Source organism: Oncorhynchus nerka, linkage group LG24 (genome assembly GCF_034236695.1).
Source record: "Oncorhynchus nerka isolate Pitt River linkage group LG24, Oner_Uvic_2.0, whole genome shotgun sequence".
NCBI lineage: Eukaryota > Metazoa > Chordata > Actinopteri > Salmoniformes > Salmonidae > Oncorhynchus > Oncorhynchus nerka.
Window position 1 is genome coordinate 87,129,915 of NC_088419.1, and position 22,958 is coordinate 87,152,872.

A 22,958-nucleotide genomic window follows, 5' to 3' on the forward strand; every position below is an offset into this window, starting at 1 on the left:
GGAGGATGCGTTGTATGGTCGACAGGCTTACAGCATTGATGTTGTTAAATATGGTGTTGTTATTCAAGATATGCTCTCTTATCTCTCCAATCCTAATTGCATTGTTGGCCAAAACCATATTTATAATTGCAGTCTCTTGTACATCTGTAAACAAGCGTCCTCGTCCTCCATGATGTCTTTGCCTTTCCACTCTGGACAGAATTCAAACACAGTATGTGTTCAGCATAGGAACTGTAAACAATGTACAAAAAAATGTAGTACAGCATGATAACCAACCTCATTTATTCAATGCAGTGCAGTAAATGGATGGCTTAGAGTTACAAATGTTTAAGCAATACTATGCAGTCATACGTATTTTACAGTACATTACTGTAATGCTAAAATAGTCATTAGATAGTTGCATACCTGTTCTCATTTCTGAAGGTTCGAATTATGGATGCCACTGTAAATCGACTCAAATTGGGCTGGATTCTCAGTCCAGCCTCTCTCATGGTCAAACCGTGGTTGATCACATGATCAACAAGTGTTGCCCTAATCTCATCAGAGATGGCTCTCCTTCCTTCTCTTCTTTGTCTTCGTCCTCTTCTTGCTCTTTCTCTCCCTCATACTCCTCTTGCTCTCTGTCCACTGTTGGCATCCATAGTTCAAAACAGGTAATCTGACCTTTGACCTATTTATAGGCCTATACTACAGTAAAGCAGTGATTGGTCAGTAATCAGTTAAGCTATTAGTGTTCACATATGTGAGGAGTGTGTGTGTGACCTGGTGAATAAGTGTAGCATTTTGATTGGTTGTGTTTGGAAAAGGAAAGCAAGTCACTTTCTGTTTGATTTCTGTGTTTTAGGAAGAGAATTGTGTGTAGTGTTTTGAAAAAAGTGTTTTATGCAATTGAAAACTGAGTCAAAGGCTGAGAAATAAGCTTATGGTTTTGGATATTTGGTGTGAAGTTTTGCACTTTGAGTGAGAGGTTTCAAAAATCGTGTGACTTGAAAAGATGTTGTGTGTAAGCAGTTGGAAAAAACTGTAATAGACATGATGACATTGAGTTCAATATGTACCCTAATAGATTATCTATGGTGTGTTAAGTTTACAAAGATGTAGGCTGTAGTTGTTCCTAAGCACAGATCAGATAACAGATTCAGGTTTATTTTGTCACAACATTTAACATTACATTTAAGTCATTTAGCAGACGCTCTTATCCAGAGCGACTTACAAATTGGTGCATTCACCTTATGACCTCCAGTGGAACAGTAGTGCATCTAAATCTTTTCAGGGGGAGGGGGGGTGAGAGGGATTACTTTATCCTATCCTAGGTATTCCTTAAAGAGGTGGGGTTTCAGGTGTCTCCGGAAGGTGGTGATTGACTCCGCTGTCCTGGCGTCGTGAGGGAGTTTGTTCCACCATTGGGGGGCCAGAGCAGCGAACAGTTTTGACTGGGCTGAGCGGGAACTGTACTTCCTCAGTGGTAGGGAGGCGAGCAGGCCAGAGGTGGATGAACGCAGTGCCCTTGTTTGGGTGTAGGGCCTGATCAGAGCCTGGAGGTACTGAGGTGCCGTTCCCCTCACAGCTCCGTAGGCAAGCACCATGGTCTTGTAGCGGATGCGAGCTTCAACTGGAAGCCAGTGGAGGGAGCGGAGGAGCGGGGTGACGTGAGAGAACTTGGGAAGGTTGAACACCAGACGGGCTGCGGCACAAAGAGAAGAGCTGCACTAATTGACCCCAGTTCAAACGAATCACCCTGTTTCAAAATCTTCTTGAATGACCCCTGACCTGACCTCACCTGTTGACCCCATGCAGGCCCAGCTATGAGGAAGCTGATCTCCATCCTGAACTCCATCTATTGGACGACGGCTCAGGAGTTAGGGGAGGCAGTGAACGGCTACTCTCTGACCAGAGGTGTGTTCAGACGGGAGACACAGGTGGAGTTTGCCACAGGTGAGAAGGGGAAGAATTTGGATGTGTGTGTGTGTGTGTGTGTGTGTGTGTGTGTGTGTGTGTGTGTGTGTGTGTGTGTGTGTGTGTGTGTGTGTGTGTGTGTGTGTGTGTGTGTGTGTGTGTGTGTGTGTGGTATTACCATGAAGACCAGAGAATAAAGTGTTTCGGCCTTTATAAAGTGCCCTCTGTCCACCAGGTGAGATCCTGAGGATGACCCATGTGGCTCGGGGGCTGGACTCAGATGGAGCACTGCTATTGGATATCGTGCTGAACGGACACATTCTGCAGCTGCCGTCTAATGCTGACATCAGCATCAAGGTAACAGAAAACACAGCTCCAGACTTATTAAACCCTACACCACACACTCCATACTATCATTAGTCTCCTCATTTGAGATCTGAAGTGTAACTGAAATCAGTGCTGAAGACAATCTTTGTGTAACATACACAACAGATGTTAAGTTTGGCCCATAATGACAAACGTTGATAACCAGACTACAGAACACGATCAAACAGTTTAAATGAATTACAAAAAGACAATGAAAGGTGGTTATGAGGTGCAGAACTTGTTGGTTAAGGCTTATCCATGCTGGCTGTTGTTCATCTGACCCAGGACTACACAGAGGACTACATTCAGACTGGTCCAGGCCAGCTGTATGCTCTCTCCACCCGGATGTTCAGTATTGACCGGGTCAGTGTGCCCTACTCCTGGAACCACACAATCACCTACGACCCTGCCAAGGGAAAGATGCCCTACCTGGTGGAGACGCTCCATGCCTCGGCCATCAGCGCCCACTACCGCCCCCTAGAGGAAGTCCTGGAATACAAGCTCCACGCCACCATCACCAAGGGTGAGACTTTAAAGTCCTTGTTTTTCTCTCTCTCTCTTTACTTCCCTATTCATTTGCACCCCTCCCCCCTTTTGCCCTCAGAACAGCCTCAATTAGTCGTGGCATGGACTCTACAAGGTGTCGAAAGTGTTCCACAAGGATGCTGGCCCATGTTGACTCTACAAGGTGTCGAAAGTGTTCCACAAGGATGCTGGCCCATGTTGACTCCAATGCTTCTCATAGTTGTGTCAAGTTCGCTGGATGTCCTTGGGGTGGTGGACCATTCTTGGTACACACAGGAAACTGTTTAGTGTGAAAAACCCAGCAGTGTTGCAGTTCTGGACTCTTACTACCATACCCCGTTCAAAAGCACTTAAATATTTTGTCTTGCCTATTCACCCTCTGAATGGCACACATACACAATCCATGTCTCAATTGTCTCAAGGCTAAACAAAATCCTTCTTTAACCTGTTGCGACGAGCAATCCCGTATCCGGGATCCTATTTATAGCCTCAAGCTCATTACCATAACGCAACGTTAACTATTCATGAAAATCGCAAATGAAATGAAATAAATATATTTGCTCTCAAGCTTAGCCTTTTGTTAACAACACTGTCATCTCAGATTTTCTAAATATGCTTTTGAACCATAGCTAAACAAGCATTTGTGTAAGAGTATTGATAGCCTAGCATAGCATTAAGCCTAGCATTCAGCATGCAACATTTTCACAAAAACAAGAAAAGCATTCAAATAAAATCATTTACCTTTGAAGAACTTCAGATGTTTTCAATGAGGAGACTCTCAGTTAGATAGCAAATGTTCAGTTTTTCCAAAAAGATTATTTGTGTAGACAAATCGCTCCGTTTTGTTCACCACGTTTGGGTAAGAAACAAAACTAAAATTAAGTCATTACAACGCAAACTTTTTTCCAAATTAACTCCATAATATCGACAGAAACATGGCAAACGTTGTTTAGAATCAATCCTCAAGGTGTTTTTCCCATATCTATCGATGATAAATCATTCGTAGCAGTTTGGTTTCTCCTCTGAAGAAATGGAACGCGCATGGACCTGGAGATTACGCAATAATTTCGATGCAGGACACCGGGCGGACACCTGGTAAATGTAGTCTCTTATGGTCAATCTTCCAATGATATGCCTACAAATACGTCACAATGCTGCAGACACCTTGGGGAAATGACAGAAAGTGCAGGCTCATTCCTGGCGCATTCACAGCCATATAAGGAGACATTGGAACACAGCGCCTTCAGAATCTGGGGCATTTCCTGTATGAAATTTCATCTTGGTTTCGCCTGTAGCATTAGTTCTGGGGCACTCACAGATAATATCTTTGCAGTTTTGGAAACGTCATAGTTTTTTCTTTCCAAAGCAGTCAATTACATGCATAGTCGAGCATCTTTTCATGACAAAATATCTTGTTTAAAACGGGAACGTTTTTTATCCAAAAATTAAAAGAGCGCCCCCTATCTCGAAGATGTTAACCTGTCTCCTCCCCTTCATCTACACTGATTTGAAGTAGATTTAACAAGTGACATCAATAAGGGATCATAGCTTTCACCTGGTCGATCTATGTCATGGAAAGTTCCTAATGTTTTGTACACTCAGTGTATACACTATCTATACACTACATTACGTTTCCACTTCACAATAGCAGCACTTACAGTTGACCGGGGCAGCTCTAGCAGGGCAGAAATTTGACAAACTGACTTGTTGGAAAGGTGGCATCCTATGATGGTGCCATGATGAAAGTCGCTGAGCTCTTCAGTACGGGCCATTCTACTGCCAATGTTTGTCTATGGAGATTGCATGGCTGTGTGCTCAATGTTATAAACCTGTCAGCAACGGGTGTGGCTGAATTAACCGAATCCACTAGTTTAAAGGTGTCCACATACTTTTGTATATCTCACTCTCTTTAACATAACAACTGTATCCATATTCTGTCAGGTGACCGTAGTAACCAGTGTCCCGTTGGCTTCAGGCTGGACTCTGCAGGACCCTACTGTGCAGGTAATCATGACAAGCCTCTTATTTTGGTAGTCTGTCTTCTCAACATGGGGAGTTTGTCCACACCTCTGTTCATGCTGGAGCAATTTACTTTGTTACGTTATGTTCAGTGGAGATTCACTTAAATGCACATTTTAAATTCACTTAAATGCATAATTTGTCTTGAGAAACCATAAGAAACATGATTTAAAACGTTGTTTGGGGTAAAATGGCAGAGTATAAGTCCAAGCTCATGTCAATATCCATGTTGAGTATAAGACTGTTATTGTCTGTGTTATGATTCAGATGAGGATGAGTGTAAGGAGAGGAGCCCTTGTTCTCATGTCTGTCACAATGCCATGGGAACCTACTATTGCTCCTGTCCCCGAGGACTCACCATCTCAGCTGACGGCAGGACCTGTCAGGGTACGCCCCACACACACTATGGGCTGGATTCAATCCGGACCGCGGAAGTATCACGGGAGATCTGTGTAAAAATGTACAGGTTTGAGCGAACATACGCAGAGTTTACTGTGAATGCAGTCTCTGCAAACGTGGGAACATTGCCTTTAAATTTCAATCCAGCTTTAAAACGGATCTTCTGTGATATTTCTGCCATACGGATTGAATCGAGCCCTATGTACACTAAAAAACAAATACCTATTTAGTTCCTCCATAAAACCACCTTTACTCGCATACAATCTCTGCCTCTGTTTAAAGACTTCATGTCTAATAATTCCCTCTCTCTATGTTCTCAGACATTGATGAGTGTTCTCTGGGTGGGCACATGTGCCATGACGGGCAGGACTGTGAGAACACCATTGGCTCCTACCGCTGTGTGATGCGCTGTGGGCGGGGCTTCAGAAGGACAGCCGATGGACACAGTTGCCAAGGTTACACTCGTTTCCATCTTCAAGATTGTCAGTAGTTAATACAGTATATTAAGTGTCATTACTATGTAGGGTTGTTACGGTGACCGCATTACCTTTCACACCAGCAGTCAGGAGTCAGGGCTCCCGAGTGGCTAAACGGTCTAAGGCACTGCATCTCTGTGCTAAAGGTGTCACTACAGACCCTGGTTTGATCCCAGGCTGTATCACAACCAGCCGTGATCGGGAGTCCCATAGGTCGGCGCACAATTGGCCCAGCATCGTCCGGGTTTGGGCGGTGTAGGCCGTCATTGTAAATAAGAATTTGTTCTTAACTGACTTGCCTAGTTAAATAAAGGTTCAATAAAAAATCAGGTCGCTAACGACCTGATACTCAGGTCTCTATTGTCCCTCCATCAGGTCCTAATGGTCTGATACTCAGGGCTCTATTGTCCCTCCATCAGATCCTAATGGCCTGGTAATCAGAGCTCCATTGTCCCTCCATCAGGTCCTAATGACCTGGTACTCAGGGCTGTATTGTCCCTCCATCAGGTCCTAATGGCCAGGTACTCAGGGCTCCATTGTCCCTCCATCAGGTCCTAATGGCCATGTACTCAGGGCTCCATTGTCCCTCCATCAGGTCCTAATGGCCAGGTACTCAGGGCTCTATTGTCCCTCCATCAGGTCCTAATGGCCTGGTACTCAGGGCTCCATTGTCCCTCCATCAGGTCCTAATGGCCAGGTACTCAGGGCTCCATTGTCCCTCCATCAGGTCCTAATGGCCTGATACTCAGGGCTCCATTGTCCCTCCATCAGGTCCTAATGACCTGGTACTCAGGGCTGTATTGTCCCTCCATCAGGTCCTAATGGCCAGGTACTCAGGGCTCCATTGTCCCTCCATCAGGTCCTAATGGCCATGTACTCAGGGCTCCATTGTCCCTCCATCAGGTCCTAATGGCCAGGTACTCAGGGCTCTATTGTCCCTCCATCAGGTCCTAATGGCCTGGTACTCAGGGCTCCATTGTCCCTCCATCAGGTCCTAATGGCCAGGTACTCAGGGCTCCATTGTCCCTCCATCAGGTCCTAATGGCCTGATACTCAGGGCTCCATTGTCCCTCCATCAGGTCCTAATGGCCTGGTACTCAGAGCTCCATTGTCCCTCTATCAGGTCCTAATAACCTGGTACTCGGCTGTATTGTCCCTCCATCAGGTCCTAATGACCTGGTACTCAGGGCTGTAATGTCCCTCCAACCACTCTGACATCAATGTAAATGCAATCAAAAATCACATCAAACACTTATCAAAACAGGATGTTTGTTTAAAACTCACCTCTCCTCAATATACTTCTGTATATATAGTGTATGTTTTCATTACTAAGGCATTCTAAGGTTTGTATCATATACTACTAAAGTTGCCAAATAAATCTAGCATATAGGTTTCAAATCATCACTTTTACACTCAGCATAGCCACTTCATATGGGCACGCTCCTCCAGAATGCGAAATATATCCTTTCTATTTTATTCAATTAAGTTAAATTATAATTGTCTTACTATAAAATCATATCATATAAAATAATGGAATGGGACTTATAAGCATATCTTGTCAGCTAAATGAACAAGCCTACAGCCTATGGCATGGTGCATAGCCAGATAACATAGAGTAGGTCAACTCATATTCTGTTCTTCTGAAATACATTTTCTTCATATCATAATGTTTCTTTAGACCTGCCTAAAATAAACCATGGATTTATTGTGATGCTTTACATTACATTGATTTATTATACTTTTTTAAATGTAGACGTTCCAAAAGCGATGTATCATCAGCTGTTATGCGGTGACCTGGAGATGCTAAACGTGTTTATGTTAATTAACGGTTAATTGCCGTGAGACCGGCAGTCTGTTGCATGACAATAACCGGCTGACAAAACGTCCCGCCCGCCACAGCCCTATGTAGGTATAAAGTTATTTCTAAGCTGTCATTGTATTATTGTTTATTTGATTTTGGTTCATTTTCAAGATGTCAATGAGTGCCAGGAGTCTAACCCGTGTAACCAGCACTGTCTGAACACCATCGGTAGCTACCGCTGTGCCTGTGAGCCCGGGTACCAACTCAGGAACCGCCGCTGTATAGGTGAGCACAGTACACTGCAGATTGGGTCGGCACAATAGTGTGAAATGTGTTTTGATGGTTTCAGTTCTGGACCTGACCTGCTTCTCTTTTCTCTCTCTCTCTCTCTCTCTCCCTCTCTCTCGCCCTCTCCTCTCTCTCTCTCTCTCTCTCTCTCCCTCTCTCTCGCCCTCTCTCTCTCTCTCTCTCTCTCTCTCTCTCTCTCTCCCTCTCTCTCGCCCTCTCATCCTCTCTCTCTCTCACTCTCTCTCTCTCTCTCTCTCTCTCTCCCTCTCTCTCGCCCTCTCGCCCCTCTCTCGCCCTCTCTCTCTCTCTCTCTCTCTCTCTCTCTCTCTCTCTCTCTCTCTCTCCTCAGACATAAACGAGTGCAGACAGAGGGTGTGTCGTTCAGACCAGCAGTGTAAGAACATGCGGGGAAGCTACACCTGTATTGACCTTTGCCCTGCTGGCATGACCAAAGGTGCCAACGGGACGTGTGTGGGTGAGTGTGCCAGAACTGTGCATCAGCCCCTTCATAACTCACCCGTACCCTACTTCAAAAGACACTATTCAAAACTGAAAGGAGGATTTTGTGTCCAGTAGATCTGTGGATAACCTATTCCAAATGTTTAAAGAAAAGGTTGGGAGTGGGTGGATTTTATATACAGCCCTTTCTGTTTGGTGGGGTAATGGTTTCAATGTCAAATATCTATGTTCAATATAAAACCTCTCCATGTGTCTTCTCCCTATAGATATAGATGAATGCAGAGATGGGACACATCAGTGCAGATACAACCAGATCTGTGAGAACAGCAGAGGGAGCTACCATTGTACCTGCCCCAGGGGCTATCGCTCTCAGGGTGTAGGACGCCCCTGTGTGGGTACGTACCCCCTCTACCCCCAAACCACCTCACCCACTACCCCACTGCCCCTCAGCTGCCCTGCTTCTGCACGCAGACCTCCACTATCCCTCACCCATTGTACCTCACCTACTACCCCTCACCCACTACCCACTAACCCACTACCCCCCAGCCACTACCCCTCACCCACTATACCTCACCCACTACCCACTAACCCACTACCCCTCACCCACTACCCCTCACCCACTATACCTCACCCACTACCCACTAACCCACTACCCCTCACCCACTATACCTCACCCACTACCCACTAACCCACTACCCCTCACCCGCTACCCCTCACCCACTACCCACTAACCCACTACCCCTCACCCACTGCCCCTCACCCACTACCCCTCACTCCTTACCCACTACCCCTCACCCCTTATCCACTACTCCTCACCCCACTACCCCACCACCCCACACCCACTATCTCTCACCCTTCACTACTACCCCTCACCCACTCTCCCTTACCCACTACCACTAACCCACTACTCCACACCCACTACCCAATACCCCTCACCCACTACACCTCTGCTTCTGCATGCATACCTCTCTCCATCTCTCCCTAAGCTGCAGTAATACCCCAGCCAGCTGTGGCATCACATCCTCCCTCTGCCTTTATAATGCTAATGTAGCTAAAGAACTGTTGTCTTCTGTGGAAATCCCTTGCTATCTCATAACTATCACAAAGAGAAGATGAGCACTAGGTACTGAGTGGCTGTGTAGTTAGAGTTTAAACACAGGGCTAACAGAAACGTAAGGAGCCACAGACAGGACAACAGGAAAGGGACCTGGAATGAACCTGTCTGTCTGTCTGTCATCACAAGGCCAGCATCTCTCTCTCTCACTCTTGGCTCTGTCACTCTTACAGTTTCCACCTTTGACCTTTTGGCCGGGCTGCACCCGACCTGGGGTCGCTTTGCTTTGTAATGGCATACACTCACTGTCTCTGTCTGTATCCCCTATGACATCATCAACACTGGACACTGATGCCTACTCTGTTCCTACTTACCTGTACAATTTGAAAATTTTGTTGCATTAAATTGGATATACAGTATGTTTCATTTAAATTTCAAGTGGCAACATTTTAACTGAGCACCATAGTGAGTTAAGAGACTATTTGGCAAACCTGAAAAAGTATGTATTTACAATATATACAGATGTAGGTCTCTATCCAATCCGTGTTGCGCAAGTTCCGTGTTACAGCATTGTTCCCACGTTAGCAGAGACTGCTTCATGGTAAACGCTGCAGATATCGGCTCAACAGGAAATTACCTTAATTAACATTTCTATCGCACAATCTGTAACGCTGCAGAGATTGAATAGAGCCCATGGATTTGATTTAATTCAACCATTCTTGTTTGGTGTGAGATGTAATGTATTCATTCTCTCATTGAAAAAGTTAAAAGGCGGGCCTCCGAGTGGTGCTGTGGTCTAAAGAACTGCATCGCAGTGCTAGAGGCGTCACTACAGACCCGGGTTCGATCCCGTGCTGTATTACAACCGGCCGTGATCAGGAGTCCCATAGGGCTGTGCACAATTGGCCCAGCGTCGTCAGGGATAGGGGAGGGCTTGGCCGGGGGGGCTTTACTTGGCTCATCGTGCTCTAGTGACTCCTTGTTGCGGGCCAGGCTGACCTTGGTCGTCAGTTGAAAGGTGTTTCCTCCAACACATTGGTGGCTTCTGGTTTAAGTGGGCGGGTGTTATTAAGAAGCGTGGTTTGGCGAGTCATGCTTCGGAGGACGCATGACTTCACCTCCCGAGCCCGTTGGGGAGGTGCAGCAATGAGACAAGATCGAAAAAGGGGGTAAAATACAATATAAATAAAAAGTTAACAGACACTTTTTAGATGAATACACTTATGCCTTGATGATATGTATTGTCAAACGTTGGGGTGATTATTCCTGTACGTTGGGGTGATTATTCCTGTACGTTGGGGTGATTATTCCTGTACTTTGGGGTGATTATTCCTGTACGTTGTGGTGATTGTTCCTGTACGTTGGGGTGATTATTCCTGTACGTTGGGGTGATTAGTCCTGTACGTTGTGGTGATTATTCCTGTACGTTGGGGTGATTGTTCCTGTACGTTGGGGTGATTATTCCTGTACGTTGGGGTGATTATTCCTGTACGTTGGGGTGATTACGTTGGGGTGATTATTCCTGCACGTTGGGGTGATTATTCCTATACGTTGGGGTGATTATTCCTGTACGTTGGGGTGATTATTCCTGTACGTTGGGGTGATTATTCCTGCACGTTGGGGTGATTATTCCTATACGTTGGGGTGATTATTCCTGTACGTTGGGGTGATTATTCCTGTACGTTGGGGTGATTATTCCTGTACGTTGGGGAGATTATTCCTGTACGTTGGGGTGACTGTTCCTGTACGTTGGCGTGATTGTTCCTGTACGTTGGGGTGATTGTTCCTGTACGTTGGGGTGATTATTCCTGTACATTGGTGTGATTATTCCTGTACGTTGGGGTGATTATTCCTGTACGTTGGGGTGATTGTTTTCCATCTCTTCCTTTCTCATCCTCTTGTCTTCCTCACACCACTTTATTCTCCCACTTCATCTGCTTCTTCCTTAATTGCCTTATCCTCTGTCTATCTGTATGTTTCCCCTGCTCCATATCCCCCTCTTTACTCAACTTTTACTCTTGCTTGTTTTCTTCCTTTTCTCCCCCTCCTCTCTCTTCCCTCCTCCCTCCCTCTCCTCCCTCCTCTCTTCCCCCTCCCTCCTCTCCTCTCCCTCCTCTCTCTCTCTCCTCCTCCCCCCTCTCTCCTCCCACCTCTCTCTCTTCACTCTCTCTCTTCCCTCCTCCCCCATCTCTCTCTTCCCACAACCTCCTCTCTCTTTCCCTTCCCTTCCTTCTCTCCTCCCCCCTGCCCCCTCTCACTCTTCCCTCCTCTCTTTCCCTCCTGCCCCCTCTCTCTCTTCCCTCCCCCTTCTCTCTGTGGTGCTGTGACATCACCAGACAGTAATGAGTGTGAGCATGCGCCCCAGCCCTGCGCGCACCAGTGCCTCAACACCCCCGGCAGCTTCAAGTGTGTGTGCCCGCCAGGGCGCCACCTGCTTGGGGATGGAAAGTCCTGCGCGGGGCTGGAGAAGCTGCCTCCCAGCTACCAGAGCTTCTCATACGGCTACAGCTCCTCCCAGGACTCCCCTGAGCGGAGCGCCTTCCAGCGCCAGTACCACAGCCTGGCCTCTCAGAGCTACCCCTCCTACGCTGCCACAGGGGGGCGCTATAGGCAGCGTAGACGCAGGGAGGCCCTGGCCTGTCCGCAGGGGTACGAGGCCAGGGGTGGCCGTTGCCTAGGTAACTATGGAGGAGGCAGGGGGACAGGCAGAGGGGGAGGAGTTTGAAAGGAGAGGAGGAGGGTCTGGCTGCATGGCTGTGCTACCTGGGGTTTGCTTCCCCTTGTTTTCTAAAACACCTTTATAACATGTTTCAACTGATAAATGTTTCCTGTGTGTGTGTGTGTGTGTGTGTGTGTGTGTGTGTGTGTGTGTGTGTGTGTGTGTGTGTGTGTGTGTGTGTGTGTGTGTGTGTGTGTGTGTCTGTGTGTAGACATCAACGAGTGTGAGGTGAGGGACACGTGCCAGCATGAGTGTATGAACACTCCAGGGAGCCATAGGTGTCAGTGTCCAGCCGGCTACCGCCTCATGACCAACGGCAAGACCTGCCAAGGTGAGCAGAACGCCTCTACCTGTCAGTCAATCGATTAATCAGTTAGTCATGTTATTGATATATCTATCCATTCGTCATCACTCAGAGAGCATCCCTATATTCTACTATAAGGAAATACATTCAATGAAATAATTTGATGAGGAAAATGTATCTATGTAAAAGTTGCAGGTACAGTACACTCAATAACTGCATCATGTGTTATGTATTGGTATAACTAACTCCTGTATTGTGGTGTTATGTATTGGTATAACTAACTCCTGTATTGTGGTGTTATGTATTGGTATAACTAACTCCTGTATTGTGGTGTTATGTATTGGTATAACTAACTCCTGTATTGTGGTGTTATGTATTGGTATAACTAACTCCTGTATTGTGGTGTTATGTATTGGTATAACTAACTCCTGTATTGTGGTGTTATGTATTGGTATAACTAACTCCTGTATTGTGGTGTTATGTATTGGTATAACTAACTACTGTAATGTGGTGTTGTGTATTGGTATAACTAACTCCTGTATTGTGGTGTTATGTATTGGTATAACTAACTCCTGTATTGTGGTGTTATGTATTGGTATAACTAACTCCTGTATTGTGGTGTTATGTATTGGTGCACATTGTGTAACTAACTCCTGTATTGTGGTGTTATGTATTGGTATAACTAACTCCTGTATTGTGGTGTTATGTATTGGTGCACATTGTGTAACTAACTCCTGTATTGTGGTGTTGTATCGGCGTTCTTCGTTTGTGGAATGAAGAGAGTCGGACCGAAATGCAGCGTGTAGGTTACTCATGACTTTAATGAAAGAATACGTACATGAAATAACTCAATATCATACAAAGCAAAACAACAAACGGAACGTGAAACTAATCACAGCCTATCTGGTGACATTAACACAGAGACAGGACAAACACCCACGAAATACAAAGCGAAACTGAGGCTGTCTAAATACGGTTCCCAATCAGAGACAACGATAAGCAGCTGACTCCAATTGAGAATCGCCTCAGGCAGCCAAGCCTAACTAGACACACCCCTTATCAACACAATCCCAATTACTACAAACCCCAATACGAAACACAACATATAAACCCATGTCACACCCTGGCTTACCGAAACATATACAAAAAACACAAAATATAATGACCAAGGCGTGACAGGTGTTATGTATTGGTATAACTAACTCCTGTATTGTGGTGTTATGTATTGGTATAACTAACTCCTGTATTGTGGTGTTATGTATTGGTATAACTAACTCCTGTATTGTGGTGTTATGTATTGGTATAACTAACTCCTGTATTGTGGTGTTATGTATTGGTGCACATTGTGTAACTAACTCCTGTATTGTGGTGTTATGTATTGGTATAACTAACTCCTGTATTGTGGTGTTATGTATTGGAACACATTGTATAACTAACTCCTGTATTGTGGTGTTATGTATTGGTGCACATTGTATAACTAACTCCTGTATTGTGGTGTTATGTATTGGTGCACATTGTATAACTAACTCCTGTATTGTGGTGTTATGTATTGGTGCACATTGTGTAACTAACTCCTGTATTGTGGTGTTATGTATTGGTATAACTAACTCCTGTATTGTGGTGTTATGTATTGGTATAACTAACTCCTGTATTGTGGTGTTATGTATTGGTATAACTAACTCCTGTATTGTGGTGTTATGTATTGGTGCACATTGTATAACTAACTCCTGTATTGTGGTGTTATGTATTGGTGCACATTGTGTAACTAACTCCTGTATTGTGGTGTTGTGTATTGGTATAACTAACTCCTGTATTGTGGTGTTATGTATTGGTATAACTAACTCCTGTATTGTGGTGTTATGTATTGGTGCACATTGTATAACTAACTCCTGTATTGTGGTGTTATGTATTGGTATAACTAACTCCTGTATTGTGGTGTTATGTATTGGTATAACTAACTCCTGTATTGTGGTGTTATGTATTGGTATAACTAACTCCTGTATTGTGGTGTTATGTATTGGTGCACATTGTATAACTAACTCCTGTATTGTGGTGTTGTGTATTGGTATAACTAACTCCTGTATTGTGGTATTATGTATTGGTATAACTAACTCCTGTATTGTGGTGTTATGTATTGGTATAACTAACTCCTGTATTGTGGTGTTATGTATTGGTATAACTAACTCCTGTATTGTGGTGTTATGTATTGGTATAACTAACTCCTGTATTGTGGTGTTATGTATTGGTGCACATTGTATAACTAACTCCTGTATTGTGGTGTTATGTATTGGTGCACATTGTATAACTAACTCCTGTATTGTGGTGTTATGTATTGGTGCACATTGTATAACTAACTCCTGTATTGTGGGTGTTATTGTATTATGTGCACATTGTATAACTAACTCCTGTATTGTGGTGTTATGTATTGGTGCACATTGTATAACTAACTCCTGTATTGTGGTGTTATGTATTGGTATAACTAACTCCTGTATTGTGGTGTTATGTATTGGTATAACTAACTCCTGTATTGTGGTGTTATGTATTGGTGCACATTGTATAACTAACTCCTGTATTGTGGTGTTATGTATTGGTGCACATTGTATAACTAACTCCTGTATTGTGGTGTTATGTATTGGTGCACATTGTATAACTAACTCCTGTATTGTGGTGTTATGTATTGGTATAACTAACTCCTGTATTGTGGTGTTATGTATTGGTGCACATTGTATAACTAACTCCTGTATTGTGGTGTTATGTATTGGTGCACATTGTATAACTAACTCCTGTATTGTGGTGTTATGTATTGGTGCACATTGTATAACTAACTCCTGTATTGTGGTGTTATGTATTGGTGCACATTGTGTAACTAACTCCATTATGTATTGGTATAACTAACTCCTGTATTGTGGTGTTATGTATTGGTATAACTAACTCCTGTATTGTGGTGTTATGTATTGGTATAACTAACTCCTGTATTGTGGTATTATGTATTGGTATAACTAACTCCTGTATTGTGGTGTTATGTATTGGTATAACTAACTCCTGTATTGTGGTGTTATGTATTGGTATAACTAACTCCTGTATTGTGGTGTTATGTATTGGTATAACTAACTCCTGTATTGTGGTGTTTGTATTGGTGTTATGTATTGGTATAACTAACTCCTGTATTGTGGTGTTATGTATTGGTATAACTAACTCCTGTATTGTGGTGTTATGTATTGGTATAACTAACTCCTGTATTGTGGTGTTATGTATTGGTATAATTAACTCCTGTATTGTGGTGTTATGTATTTGTATAACTAACTCCTGTATTGTGGTGTTATGTATTGCACATTGTATAACTAACTCCTGTATTGTGGTGTTATGTATTGGTGCACATTGTATAACTAACTCCTGTATTGTGGTGTTATGTATTGGTGCACATAACTAACTCCTGTATTGTGGTGTTATGTATTGGTGCACATTGTATAACTAACTCCTGTATTGTGGTGTTATGTATTGGTATAACTAACTCCTGTATTGTGGTGTTATGTATTGCACATTGTATAACTAACTCCTGTATTGTGGTGTTATGTATTGGTATAACTAACTCCTGTATTGTGGTGTTATGTATTGGTATAACTAACTCCTGTATTGTGGTGTTATGTATTGGTGCACATAACTAACTCCTGTATTGTGGTGTTATGTATTGGTATTGTGGTGTTATGTATTGGTATAACTAACTCCTGTATTGTGGTGTTATGTATTGGTATAACTAACTCCTGTATTGTGGTGTTATGTATTGTATTGTATAACTAACTCCTGTATTGTGGTGTTATGTATTGGTATAACTAACTCCTGTATTGTGGTGTTATGTATTGGTATAACTAACTCCTGTATTGTGGTGTTATGTATTGGTATAATTAACTCCTGTATTGTGGTGTTATGTATTGGTATAACTAACTCCTGTATTGTGGTGTTATGTATTGGTATAACTAACTCCTGTATTGTGGTGTTATGTATTGGTATAACTAACTCCTGTATTGTGGTGTTATGTATTGGTATAACTAACTCCTGTATTGTGGTGTTATGTATTGGTGCACATAACTAACTCCTGTATTGTGGTGTTATGTATTGGTATAACTAACTCCTGTATTGTGGTGTTATGTATTGGTATAACTAACTCCTGTATTGTGGTGTTATGTATTGGTATAACTAACTCCTGTATTGTGGTGTTATGTATTGGTATAACTAACTCCTGTATTGTGGTGTTATGTATTGGTATAACTAACTCCTGTATTGTGGTGTTATGTATTGGTGCACATTGTGTAACTAACTCCTGTATTGTGGTGTTATGTATTGGTATAACTAACTCCTGTATTGTGGTGTTATGTATTGGTATAACTAACTCCTGTATTGTGGTGTTATGTATTGGTATAACTAACTCCTGTATTGTGGTGTTATGTATTGGTGCACATTGTATAACTAACTCCTGTATTGTGGTGTTATGTATTGGTGCACATTGTGTAACTAACTCCTGTATTGTGGTGTTATGTATTGGTATAACTAACTCCTGTATTGTGGTGTTATGTATTGGTATAACTAACTCCTGTATTGTGGTGTTATGTATTGGTATAACTAACTCCTGTATTGTGGTGTTATGTATTGGTATAACTAACTCCTGTATTGTGGTGTTATGTATTGGTATAACTAACTCCTGTATTGTGGTGTTATGTATTGGTATAACTAACTCCTGTATTGTGGTGTTATGTATTGGTATAACTAACTCCTGTATTGTGGTGTTATGTATTGGAACACATTGTATAACTAACTCATGTATTGTGAGCACAGATATAGATGAGTGTCTGGAGCAGAATGTCCAGTGTGGGACCAACAGGATGTGCTTTAACATGAGAGGAAGTTACCAGTGTATCGATACACCCTGCCCACCTAACTACCAGAGAGACCCAGCAACAGGGTAAACAGTAAACACACATTGACTCACACTCTTATGTGTATTCGGAGTATTCATACCCTTGACTTTTTCCACATTTTATTATGTTACGGCCTTCTTTTAAAATTGATTACATTGTTTTTTTCCCCCCTCATCAATCTACACACAAATGTTGGCACATTTATTAAAAATAAAAAACAGAAATAATACATTTACATAAGTATTCAGACCGTTTACTCAGTACTTTGTTGAAGCATCTTTGGCAGCGATTACAGCCTCAAGTCTGCTTGGGTATGATGCTACAAGCTTGGCACACCTGTATTTGGGGAGTTTCTCCCATTCTTCTCTGGAGATCCTCTCAAGCTCTGTCAGGTTGGATGGGGAGCGTCGCTGAACAACTATTTTCAGGTCTCTACAGAGATGTTTTTTAAATGTTTTATTTTACCTTTATTTAACTAGGCAAGTCAGTTAAGAACAAATTCTTATTTTCAATGATGGCCTAGGAACTGTGGGTTAACTGCCTGTTCCGGGGCAGAACGACAGATTTGTACCTTGTCAGCTCGGGGATTTGAACTTGCAACCCTTTCGGTTACTAGTCCAACGCTCTAACCACTAGGCTACCCTGCCGCCCCGTTTGATCGGGTTCAAGTCCAGATTCTGTCTGGGCCACTCAAGGATATTCAGAGACTTGTCCTGAAGCCACTCCTGCATTGTCTTGGCTGTGTGCTTAGGGTTGTTGTCCTGTTGGAAGGTGAACCTTCACCCCAGTCCTGAGTACTCTGGTGCAGGTTTTCATCAAGGATCTCTCTGTACTTTGCTCTGTTCATCTTTCCCTTGATCCTGACTAGTCTCCTAGTCTCTGCCGCTGAAAAACATCCCCACAGCATGATGCTTCCACTACCATGCTTCACCGTAAGGATGGTGCCAGGTTTCCTCCAGACATGACGCTTGGCATTCTGGCCAAAGAGTTCAATATTGGTTTCATCAGACCAGAGAATCTTGTTTCTCATGGTCTGAGAGTCTTTAGGTGCCTTTTGGCAAACTCCAAGCAGGCTGTCATGTACCTTTTACTGAGGACTGGCTTCCGTCTGGCCACTCTACCATAAATGCCTGATTGGTGGAGTGCTGCAGAGATGGTTGTCCTTTTGGAAATTTCTACCATCACCAGAGGAACTCTGGAGCTCTGTCAGAGTGACCATCAGGTTCTTGGTCACCTCCCTGACCAAGGCCTTTCTTCCGATTGTTCAGTTTGGTCGGGCGGCCAGCTCAATGGAGGGTCTTGGTGGTTCCAAACTTCTTCCATTTAAGAATGATGGAGGCCAGTGTGTTCTTAGGGACCTTCAGTGCAGCAGAACTGTTTGGGTACCCTTTGCCAGATCTGTGCATCGACACAATCCTGTTTCGGAGCTCTACTGACAAGTCCTTCGACCTCATGGCTTGCTTTTTGCTCTGACATGCACTGTCAACTGTTGTAACTTATATTGAAAGGTGTGTGCCTTTCCAAATCATGTTTAATCAATTGAATTCACTACAGGTTCCAATCAAGTTGTAGAAACATCTCAGGATGATCAATGGAAACAGGGTGCACCAGAGCTTAGTTTCCAGTCCCATAACAAAGGGTCTGAATACTTGTGTAAATAAGGTATTTCCGCTTCTTTGCCTTTAAGAATTTACAACAAAAAAATCTAAAAACCTGTTTTCATTTTGTCATTATAGGTTTATTGTCTGTTGAGTGATGAAGATTTTTTAAACTTATTAAATCCATTTTAGAATAAGGCTGTATCATAAGAAATTGTGGAAAAAATTTGAGGGGTCTGAATACTTTCCGAATGCTGTCATACACACAACTACTAACACACACCTGCATACCGGTACTTTCCCCAGCACCTTTTTTACTATACATTTGTTGCATTTTGTCTGAAGAATCATGCAGTATATACACTTAAGACCTAGGCTCAATCAGATCAAGCGTTAACCAGGAATAGCCGACACCCGCATAGCTGATGTTTTGGCCTTGTCGGAGGTGGAGCTGTGTTGGAGCTGTAAAATTGGCAAGCAGTTGCTCTTGTGATCATTGTCACAAAGCCATACCCGTCCCACTCACGTTAGAAGTTCAGAATGAGAAGGTGTAGCCTATATAGAAATAATGTTGCTCAAATTGAAAATCATTAAGCGAAATTGAGGATTTCTATCAGCCTTATCAAGGTGTAGATTACATCTCACATTCCGGTGTTCCAACTTGTAAACAGACTGCATTAGATTTCTGTTAATGTGACTCCGTGCAGCCAATGGCAATGTTCCCTTTAGGTATAATTCCAGGAGCCGCTTGTGCATTTGACGGCTCCAACGCTATGCGGATGTTGGCTAAAGCGGATCTGATTGAATAGAGCCCTAAGTACAGAATACCCTGGCGAAATGTCCATGTTGTGTGTTCTGTGTTGTAGGTTCTGTCTGAAGAAATGCCCTCCCAACGACCTGGAGTGTGCACTAAGCCCTTACGCACTGGAGTACAAGCTGCTGTCCCTCCCCTTTGGCATTGCGGCCAATCAGGACCTGATCCGGCTGGTAGCGTACACGCAGGACGGCGTGGTGCACCCCCGTACCTCCTTCCTGGTGGTGGACGAGGACGTGACGTTACCCTTCGCCCTGCGAGACGAGAACCTGAAAGGGGTGCTGTTCACAACCAGGGCCCTCCGAGAGCCCCACACCTTCAGGATGAAGGTTCGCTCCCTGTCCTACAGTGCTGACGGAGGCATCGAGTACCAGACCACCTTCATCGTCTACATCGCCGTCTCCGCCTATCCCTACTGAGAGCACTTTAAAGGGGGGGGGCACTGAAAAGGTTGCGACCTCTGTATGCAGCACCACTGCGAACGAGCATGTGTGTGGATGTATGTGTGTGTGTGTGTGTGGTTGGTTGGTAAAGCTGCCACATAAGTAAATGGGAACTAGTAGAAAAAGACTTCGTATATGAGAACTACTAAGGTGGGACAGGAGAACAGCACTGCAATCCCAGGAGGCAGATTAGGAGATGACTCAACACTAATCCCTGGTGCACACCAAAGAGTTTACAGAATAGCGAGTTCCCCTCGGATGGAAGTAAACATCTATTTATTGGCCAGATAACCTAAGTAGAATCCTGTTCTCTCCAATGTTAAGGGTCTTTGTGGAACTATAATGAATTGTTTGACCCTCTTGTACTTTACACTGCCCTCTCCCATCCACAAGGTGTTGTGATCTTTACAGATGACCCAGACTGCTTCTCCAGGTCCCATGATGAGTCCACCGTTGGTCCAGAATGTAGTCTTCCTCCCCTCCTCCTCTCCTCAGGCTTAAAGTGGTAGAGACAAGAAACATTAGCTAGCCTTTATTTACATCTACCTATTAACTTATTGGGAAGTGCTTGAATACCAAAAAAAAGGGTCAGTTCCCTCCTTTGCGTAACTCTTTGGCTGGTTGGTCGCAAAATGTTGTGACATCAGACCGGAGAACAGAGCAAGTCATTTGATTGGTCTGAAATGGTGCCTGTAGAGACTTGTTGGCGAGAGGAGTTTGGCTGTGTATCAGTCAGACTTAGATCGACATTGCACCATTGTATCACATCTCTATGGTCAAACTCTTGCCCACCTCAGGTAATCACCCCTCTTCCTCATCCCCAGAGTACACAACACACTCCATTACCTGTGTGTCTGATAGGAACAGTAGTGGTCATTACTTCATTACAGTCAATACAATCACAACATTAAAGGTTCATAGGATTCTTTTAACCACTTCCTCCTTAGTCAGTTACCAAGATGTATTCTATTTTATGATTTGTATAGAAGTGTTGGATTTTTCTTGTAATGTATTTCTATACTGTATTTTACTGTATTACATTTTTATAAAAAATAAAAGATATACAATCATGATAAGAGGTGTTTCTGTGACTAGTTATCTGCTGTACCACAAGAGTACTTTTCACCAGTAAATAACTCAGAACTTCAAAATCTGTTTTCATATGATTTAATCACAAACATGGAGTAAGGCAGTTTGTATACCAGTTTGATATGTGCAATTGAGCATTTTAACATTTCAACTGCATAATTATAAAAACAGATACTAATGTATCACCACTGACGAGATTATTAAAACAAGAAAAAAAATACACATATTAAAAAAAAATTGTCATCATTAATCAAAATGTGGTTTCCCCATAAATTATTTATTATGGGGACCTTGAATGCAGAATAGCGAGTTCCCCTCGGATGGAAGTAAACATCTATTTATTGGCCAGATATCCTAAGTAGAATCCTGTTCTCTCCAATGTTAAGGGGCTTTGTGGATCAATAATGAATTGTTTGACCGTCTTGTACTTTACAGAGACAGGTTGCATCAAATGGCACCCTATTCCCTATATAGTGCACTACTTTGACCTGGGCCCATAGGGCTATGATCAAAAGCAGTGCAGGGTTATAAGGAATAGGCTGCCATTTGTGACTCACATAGAGATAAAACAGATAATGATCCTCAAACAATAAGGCCTTGGGAGGAATGAACAGAAGACACGGATTTCAACGTAAATAATAGAAAAATAATTAGAACATAACATTTTTTTTTTTAAACATACGGACAATTTTTACTTCTCATCAATTACACTGTTTTAGTCCATGAAACTTGAACTTTTTTTAGAGCGAGAATGAGCAAAAGCCATAATTTCATCTCAATATATTAAAAACAGGGTTAATTTATGTCATCAATCATGAAAAACATGATATAGTACATATTCCACCATTATCTGCAAGTCCTGATAACCCATGTCAACTGAACAATCTAAACACCTGCCAAGGGCTGCTCAGAACATGGATGTCAGTAGCCGTTTCAGTTCAAAACAGACCACTTTCAGGAAAGCAATCAGCTACTTTGGCAACAGATGTGATCTACCAGTAAAGGCAGATAAAGCAGACAGCAGTAAAGGCAGATAAAGCAGACAGCAGTAAAGGCAGATAAAGCAGACAGACAGAGATCAGGGGCTGCTCACAATGCATGACACAAAAACCAGGGGAAGTGTTTGGTTGTGCACCACAAAATACTGTCCTACCTAATGCATGGTTGTGCACCACAAAATACTGTCCTACCTAATGCATGGTTGTGCACCACTTTCCATGACAGACTGACCAGGTGAAAGCTATGATCCCTTAATGTAGTCACATGTTAAATCAACTTCACTCATCAGTGAAGGGGAGGAGCCTTGAGACAAGAGACACAAACTGTGTATGTGGGCCATTCAGAAGGTGAATGAGCAAAACAAAATATTAAATGCATTTGAACGGGGTATGGTAGTAGGTGCCAGGCGCACCGGTTTGTATCAGGAACTGCAACGCTGCTGTGTTTTTCACACTCAACAGTTTCCCGTGTTCATCAAGAACAGTCCACCACCCAAAGGACATCCAACCAACTTGACAACTGTGTGAAGCATTGAAGACAACATGGGCCAGCATCCCTGTGCAACGCTTTCAACACCTTGTAGAGTCCCTGACCTGACGAATTGAGGCTGTTCTGCAGGTTCAACTCAATATTAGGCAGGTGTTCTTAATGTTTTGTAAACTGATGGCTTTTTAAAATACTGAACAATTATCAGAAAGAGACCCAAAGTTCCATTTACAAATCACAATAGAAAAACCATGACACTTGAACAAACACAGGTTAAATGTGGGGGTGGCAGGTAGCCTAGTGGTTAGAG

General features: G+C 43.2%; 1 protein-coding gene across 3 annotated transcripts in view; it reads left to right on the forward strand.

Moving 5' to 3' along the window:
* hmcn1 (hemicentin 1) overlaps positions 1–21,150 on the forward strand; it is a 282,581-nt gene extending 261,431 nt beyond the window's left edge. For 2 of the 3 annotated variants that reach the window (XM_065009245.1, XM_065009246.1), the window contains exons 94-106: positions 1,798–1,935; positions 2,132–2,253; positions 2,548–2,785; positions 4,729–4,791; positions 5,074–5,193; positions 5,526–5,660; positions 7,654–7,767; positions 8,120–8,245; positions 8,496–8,624; positions 11,620–11,961; positions 12,214–12,333; positions 17,137–17,263; positions 19,684–21,150. In XM_065009245.1, coding sequence (XP_064865317.1) covers positions 1,798–1,935; positions 2,132–2,253; positions 2,548–2,785; positions 4,729–4,791; positions 5,074–5,193; positions 5,526–5,660; positions 7,654–7,767; positions 8,120–8,245; positions 8,496–8,624; positions 11,620–11,961; positions 12,214–12,333; positions 17,137–17,263; positions 19,684–20,050 — 2,141 coding nt within the window. In that variant the 3' untranslated portion in view covers positions 20,051–21,150. The remainder of the gene's footprint in view (positions 1–1,797; positions 1,936–2,131; positions 2,254–2,547; positions 2,786–4,728; positions 4,792–5,073; positions 5,194–5,525; positions 5,661–7,653; positions 7,768–8,119; positions 8,246–8,495; positions 8,625–11,619; positions 11,962–12,213; positions 12,334–17,136; positions 17,264–19,683) is intronic. The other variant, XM_065009247.1, reaches the window with a different exon arrangement.
* The last annotated feature ends 1,808 nt before the right edge of the window (positions 21,151–22,958 follow it).